The sequence below is a fragment of the Protomyctophum bolini genome (assembly GCF_963924005.1).
Source record: "Protomyctophum bolini genome assembly, chromosome: 18".
Classification (NCBI taxonomy): domain Eukaryota; kingdom Metazoa; phylum Chordata; class Actinopteri; order Myctophiformes; family Myctophidae; genus Protomyctophum; species Protomyctophum bolini.
The window spans coordinates 6,956,576-6,964,075 of NC_137879.1; the positions used below are offsets into that span (position 1 = coordinate 6,956,576).

Genomic DNA, 7,500 nt, shown 5'->3' on the forward strand with positions numbered 1-7,500 from the left:
GCGTGTGTGTGGTCCGTCGTGTACATCAGTGGTTCCCAAAGTGGGGTCCGGGGACCCCCAGGGGGTCCTTGAGGGAGTTCCAGGGGGTCCCCCAGCTAAATGATAGTTATAGGAACCAAATAGACCCTTTGTAGGTCTGTAACTCTGAGAGTGTACAAATGGACCCTCCGTCCGAGTACGGAAATAGCGTTTGTTGACCACCAATTGTCACTGTTGCACAGCCTAAGACACACACACACAGAGGCCAGGGAGGAGGGCTTGCACAGTATACAGTACTACAGCACAAGTACAGTACAGCACCACTCAGTTCAGACCGGTCTGATTTTATTGTAATTTTTGGCGTTCCCAGTGTTCCCAGCGTTATAGGCATTTATGGGCTGCATGGGATTCGGAATACCGTAGTTTAGATTTATACCGATTTGTACTTCATGGCATTTATGGCATTCATAAAATGGCGTCCAAAATGTTTTATGTCCTCACAAGTGTAGCGATAAGTGTGCGTGCATGCAAGTGTGGGTGCGTGTGTGCGTGCACGTGTACGTGCGCGTGCGTGCAGTGTCTCCCACTGACCTGCAGGGCGCTGTTGAGGAAGCAGCTGTTCTGTCCCGGCTCGTTGCTCAGTCCCTTGCTGGGAGCGATGGAGGTCATGGTGCGGGGCGGGGCGCTCGCCAGCCCCCCCGCCCCCGCCGCCGTGACCCCGCCTCCTCCTCCTCCGCCAGGCCCCGCCCCCCCACCGCCACCGCCACAGCCCGACGCAAAGTAGTTCCTCTTCCACGACATGGCCACACCCCCGCCCGACCCCCCGGGGTTGTCCCGCCCGCGGAGCTCGCCCGCCGCGGGGTCCCGGGGGGGGATGTCGCGGCGACGGCGGGACAAAGACCCAATAAAACGACGCCCTCCCGGGGGGTGTTTCCTCCTTAAGTCACTCCCATGGGGGGAGGGAGGGCGCGGGAGAACGGGGGGCGAGGACGAGACGCCGCGGCGGGACAGGCAGAGGAGGCAGGAGGTGGTCTAGGTGGTGGAGGTCTGCGCTGTGGGCGGGGCCACAGAGGAACCCCATGCAACCCCAAAACCGCTCCTCTCTATTGGTCCACTTCCTTCAGCCAATGGGCAGGGGACGGGGGGGGACGGGGGGGGTTTACTGGAACAAAGCTGTTCGCTTTAACACTTTTTGACTCGTCTCTGTTTGGTCTGATTAAGCGCCGTTCGGCCAGGAGGCTTTAGTTTCCACGCGCCTCCTCCTCCTCCTCCTCCTCCTGCTCGAGTATAGCTCCTCACACTGCTGCGGCTGCCTCTCCTCCTCCTCTCCTCTCTTGTCTTCTGTTCCCTGAGTCCTTCTCCTCTCCTCTCTGCTCCTCTCTGCTCCTCTCTGCCTGCACAACACATGGGGGGGGAGGGGAGGGGAGGTCAGGTGGCGTGGAGGACTCTCTCTAACAACATCAACATCAAACGAACGTTACGGTGCATGGTGGGACTACTTGTCTCTGGCTTCAGCCCTGCATGTATCATGTGTCGTATTCCCGCGAGTCACAACAAGAGTCGATGCACTACAAGTTGTCTGTCTGTTCTGTCTGTCTGTCTGTCTGTCTGTCTGTCTGTCTGTCTGTCTGCAACGCAACACACAGGACCGCGACGCCACTTAAACATAAGCCGGTTTCATAAGTGAGTACAAGGAGTCAATAATGAGGTGGAAATAAACGAGACACATCACACTGGATGAGAATTTTAGCTATTTTAGAAAATGTATAAAGAGATTAAATGAAGAATATAGTGGGCTATTGAAGTGTCTTTAAATCTTCCGGATTGTTCCGTTATTGACGTAATATTTTTGTAGTTTTCCTTCTTTCTTTTTTTTTGCCTGTCGTGGCCTCGCCTCGCCAAAGAGTGTTGAAAGGGTTTAAAAAAAGGTATGCCAGAGTTACAGTGGAGTGATGTTTAAGTTGTTGTTGTCATGTCGGCCTGAGGGTGATTCTAAAACAGTTTTCTGATGTCTCTATGTCAGTGGTGCTCAACCTTTTCCATGTCTTGCCTCCCCCTGGCCAGCCGGGCGCCTGATGGAGGGGAAAGGAACTGGTCTGAATAGCGTGTTATATAACGGGGGTCGCGAGACATGGCCAAAGCATTTTCGGAGGTCCCCATGCAGCCAAAAACATTGAGAACCTCTGGCCTACAGCAGGGATTCTCAACCTGCGGACCCAGGGGGACGGGACAATTTTAGAAATTTTCAAGAGGCCAACATGTTGAACTGCCCACAGCCCTCCTGTATAGAGACACGGACTGAGTAGAAAAAAGATGGTGGCATTTTATCATGATTATTAGTGAGGACCCGTTATATGAAGATATAGGGTGAAAAGTGGTGAAGTGGTCCTTTAAAGGGTACATTATGTGGGCTTATGATGGAGTCAAGTGTCACTATAGTGTGTGTGTGTGTGTGTGTGTGTGTGTGTGTGTGTGTGTGTGTGTCGTGTGTGTGTGTGTGTGTGTGTGTGTGTGTGTGTGTGTGTGTGTGTGTGTGTGTGTGTGTGTGTGTGTGTGTGTGTGTGTGTGTGTGTGTGCGTGTGTGTGTGTGTGTGTGTGTGATACTGTTTGTCTAAACAAGTTGCATAACACCACAGTATAGCTAGTGGAGCCGCAGTCCCCCCCCCCCTCCCCTTTACTACTCACCAAGTCTACCCTCTGTACGCACACCCCCCCCCCCCTCTCTCTCTCATTAGCAGGCAATAGTGCAGCACTATCTCTCTCTCTGTTTCTGGCACAACAGCGCCACTTTTGCCCCTACTGGTAGGTACTCATAGTCACACACATAGTCACATGGGTTAACACGGACATTGCTGTTCCTTAGAGTGGTTGCACCACTCAAAAACTATAGGCACAGATCCTGACCCTAACACACACACACACACACACACACACACACACACAGAACAGAGAGAGAGTCACATACTGTACTGTGTCTGTCTGTCTGTCTCTCTCTCTCTCTCTCTCTGGCGAAGCTCCAGGCTTCATGCCTGTTTCCTGCACTGCCACAGTCTCTCCTCCACTCTCTTTCCTCCTCTCTCTCTCTCTCCCTCTCTCTCTCTCTCTCTCTCTCTCTGTGTCTCTCTCTCTCTCTCTCTCTGTGTCTCTCTCTCTCTCTCTCTCTCTCTCTCTCTCTCTCTCTGTGTCTCTCTCTCTCTCTCTCTCTCTCTCTGTGTGTCTCCCATCTACAGTATATCTCTCCATCCTCCCCTTTGGCCGAGTGCCAGAGGGCATCTCTGGGTTGGGGGGGTGGGGTGGGGGGGGGGGGGGGTGGTATCCGCAGAGCACAGAGAGGCAGCATGGGCTGTCGCCATAGCGATGTCGACGCGGCCACTGAAGGGTGGAGGCGGAGGGAGGGAGGGAGGTGGTGAGGGGGAGCTGTTTGTGACAACGTCAGCCCCAAGCCAGTGACGCGGGTGGGGTGTGTGTGTGTGGGTGGCTGTGTCCGGGGGGGTGGGGTGGGGGGGTGGAAGACTTACTCAGATTGTTATTACTTAAGTAAAAGGTAGCAATACCAGTCCACAATACCCGCCTTATTGGCAATACCGCAAGACGGCAACATCCTCTGCCATGTCAGCTCGGCCTCGACAAAGTTCCTGTCCTGTCCTGTCTTATGTCCTGTCCTGTCCTGTACTCCAGTACTGCAGTCACAGTATATACTGTAGACACTCCTGGTACTACAACTACAAGTGAAACTAGAGGTGCTTAAAGGAGATCCAAAGTTTAAAAGTATACTGATGGTGTCCCGGACGGTTTAGCTCAGCCGTCTGGGCACCTACAGGCTGCCACGCCAGCTGGACGGCGTGCCGCGGGTTCGACTCCCGAGCCTGGCGGCCTTTGCCGCGTGTCACTCCCCCATCTCTCTCCCCCTTTCACGTCTAGCTACTGTTCACTGTCAATAAAGGCACGAAAAGACCCAAAACAAAAATAATAAAATGTATATTGATGGTGCTTCTATATAGGACAGTGGCTCCCAAAGTGGGGTCCGGGGGGGACCCCCAGGGGTCCTTGAGGGAGTTCCAGGGGGTCCCCAGCTACATGATAGTTTGGAACCAAATGGACCCTTATGGGTCTGAAACTCTGAGAGTGTACAAACTCTCAGAGTAAAATTAACATTGTTTGTATACAATATAAATTGGGGGTCCCAGAGATAGAAATGCCATTAAATGGGGGGTCCGTATAGACTAACGCATGTCAAACTGGGGGGTCCGGGTTGAGAATCCACCGCTAGAGCAACAACATGTCATGATGTGACGATGAAGCGAGACATAGAGACACACAGAGAGAGAGAGTTCCATCTCTCTCTCTTTATCATCACTTATATAACCCCCCCCCCTCTCCCCCCTCCCCGTTCTCCCCCCCAATGGTTGCCAGGGTAACAGTCGTCCAAATCAACATCAGCCCACTCGGGGACCTTGTTGTGACCCCTCCCTCACCAACGGCGTGTCTGTCAAACACACACACACACACACACACACACACACACACACACACTCAAATGTATGTGCTCACTCAGTGCCCGCTGTCAGCCTGTCTGTCACACAGTGGACACAGCAGGCCCGTCTATGAGCTGGTGGGGAGCTGACTATAGATGCCATCTTGGGACACATTTGGGATATTTTTAACAGGGCTCCAGACTGACTAACGCCCCGGAACCACCTCAGTAATGGTTGTATGTTATAATCGTTGGCAAAGACAAAATAACTATAACCTAATGTGACCTTGTGTGGACGATGCGCTACACTGGCACCATCTTGTGAAAGGGACACTTTCACTCTGGATATAGAGTGAATAACCAGACGGGGATAATTTGACATTTTGAATAGACTTTATTTTGTGGATTTTAGTGGATATACACCAGATTCAACTCACTTTCTCTCTGCACTTCACATCACTTCTGCTTAATATAGAAGACATTTATAAAGTCACTTGTCATTGGTGAATGAAAACACCTCCACTCGAGTGACGACAGTTACTGCATTGACTCGATAGGATCCGTTTTAACCATGACAACATGTCACACACTAACACACACACACACACACACACACACACACACACACGCTGCCATGTGTCCACAGTGAGATAAACAAACCCAAATGGGTGGGTTTACTGAGCGCACTGAGCTTGTGTGCCCATGCACTTGCATGTGCGTCTGCATGTGTGCGTGCGCGTGTGTGCGTCTGCATGTGTGCGCATGTGTGCGCGTGTGTGCGCATGCGTGTGTGTGTGTGCGTGCGCGTTTGTGTCTCCCACTGAGCTTTAATGTAGTGTGTGATCAAACTTCTCCTCTGTGACTGCACCTACCACCGCACACAGCTGACAGCATGCTGCCACACAGCGGTGTGTGTGTGTGTGTGTGTGTGTGTGTGTGTGTGTGTGTGTGTCTGTCAGGTGCACGCACACACACACACGTCAAAGTGCATTTACAAGTGCACATTTGTGTGCGTATTACATGTGGGTTTTGAGTATGGTGTGTGCGTGTGTGTGTGTGTGTGTGTGTGTGTGTGTGTGTGTGCGTGCGTGTGTTCGTGTGCATGTGTGTTTTTGTACACACATTCATAGCTAGTTACCATGGAAATAGGCCAAGCAGCAGGCAATCTGTACCATGTGATTTAACACACACACACACACACTCACTCACAATCTCACCCTCACGTGTGCGCACATGCATGTGTGCACTGCACACACACACACACACACGCACGCTAACACGCCCACACACACAGTCTATGCCTCCACATACAAACACAGCCCATGTAGACACAGACGAAAAACGCACATGTACAGTATGCAGACAACACATGTATGCAGACGTGTGTGTGTGTGTGTGTGTGTGTGTGTGTGTGTGTGTGTGTGCGTGTTTGCGCGTGCAATCGCACATGCGTGCGTACGTGTGTGTGTGTGTGCGTGTCTGTGTGCATGTGCATGTGTGCGTGTGTGATTATGCAGATGCATGTGAATAGTGTGTTCCAGGAAGACAGAGTGAGTCAATGCACTCGTCACTCAAACCACCTGACCCAGAGACTGGCTAGCAGCTAGCATGAGGCTATGCACGCACACGCACACACACACACACACACACACACACACACGCGCACACACACACACACACACACACAGGACATTTTATATTCACCACTGCATCTCGAACAGTTTTGAAATAATATTATGTACTGTAGTATTGACATTTTGAAATATCTATAGGGTTAAATTGGATAAAGTGCATTTTCCGACTAACTAAATAGGAAAAAAAAGGTTGCACATCATGGTTTTCACTGGAATGCTATAGAGCGCCGAAGTCCTGACGTCACTCGCTCATCCCCTGGTTCTAAAGTCCTGACGTCATTCGCTCATCCCCTGGTTCTAAAGTCCTGACGTCACTCGCTCATCCCCTGGTTGTAAAGTCCTGACGTCACTCGCTCATCCCCTGGTTCTAAAGTCCTGACGTCACTCGCTCATCCCCTGGTTCTAAAGTCCTGACGTCACTCGCTCATCCCCTGGTTCTAAAGTCCTGACGTCACTCGCTCATCCCCTGGTTCTAAAGTCCTGACGTCACTCGCTCATCCCCTGGTTCTAAAGTCCTGACGTCACTCGCTCATCCCCCTGGTTCTAAAGTCCTGACTTCACTCGCTCATCCCCTGGTTCTAAAGTCCTGACGTCACTCGCTCATCCCCTGGTTCTAAAGTCCTGACGTCACTCGCTCATCCCCCTGGTTCTAAAGTCCTGACTTCACTCGCTCATCCCCCTGGTTCTAAAGTCCTGACGTCACTCGCTCATCCCCTGGTTCTAAAGTCCTGACGTCACTCGCTCATCCCCCTGGTTCTAAAGTCCTGACGTCACTCGCTCATCCCCTGGTTCTAAAGTCCTGACGTCACTCGCTCATCCCCTGGCTGTAAAGTCCTGACGTCACTCGCTCATCCCTCGGCTGTAAAGTCCTGACGTCACTCGCTCATCCCCCTGGTTCTAAAGTCCTGACGTCACTCGCTCATCCCCTGGCTGTAAAGTCCTGACGTCACTCGCTCATCCCCTGGCTGTAAAGTCCTGACGTCACTCGCTCATCCCCTGGCTGTAAAGTCCTGACGTCACTCGCTCATCCCCTGGCTGTAAAGTCCTGACGTCACTCGCTCATCCCTCGGCTGTAAAGTCCTGACGTCACTCGCTCATCCCCCTGGTTCTAAAGTCCTGACGTCACTCGCTCATCCCCTGGTTCTAAAGTCCTGACGTCACTCGCTCATCCCCTGGCTGTAAAGTCCTGACGTCACTCGCTCATCCCTCGGCTGTAAAGTCCTGACGTCACTCGCTCATCCCCCTGGTTCTAAAGTCCTGACGTCACTCGCTCATCCCCTGGCTGTAAAGTCCTGACGTCACTCGCTCATCCCCTGGCTGTAAAGTCCTGACGTCACTCGCTCATCCCCTGGCTGTAAAGTCCTGACGTCACTCGCTCATCCCCTGGTTCCAAGGGGTTCTTCATGGAGAATA

The 7,500-nt window shown here is 52.2% G+C and overlaps 1 protein-coding gene across 4 annotated transcripts in view; it reads right to left on the minus strand.

The window, feature by feature from the left end:
* LOC308332643 (uncharacterized protein) overlaps window positions 1-7,500 on the minus strand; it is a 160,420-nt gene that overhangs the window by 135,091 nt on the left and 17,829 nt on the right. For all 4 annotated transcript variants that reach the window (XR_013965729.1, XR_013965730.1, XM_080788649.1 and 1 more), the window contains exon 2: window positions 571-1,373. Coding sequence is in view for 2 of the 4 variants with exons in the window: in XM_080788649.1 (XP_080644775.1) it covers window positions 571-780 (210 nt within the window). In the remaining 2 variants the exon portion in view is untranslated. The remainder of the gene's footprint in view (window positions 1-570; window positions 1,374-7,500) is intronic.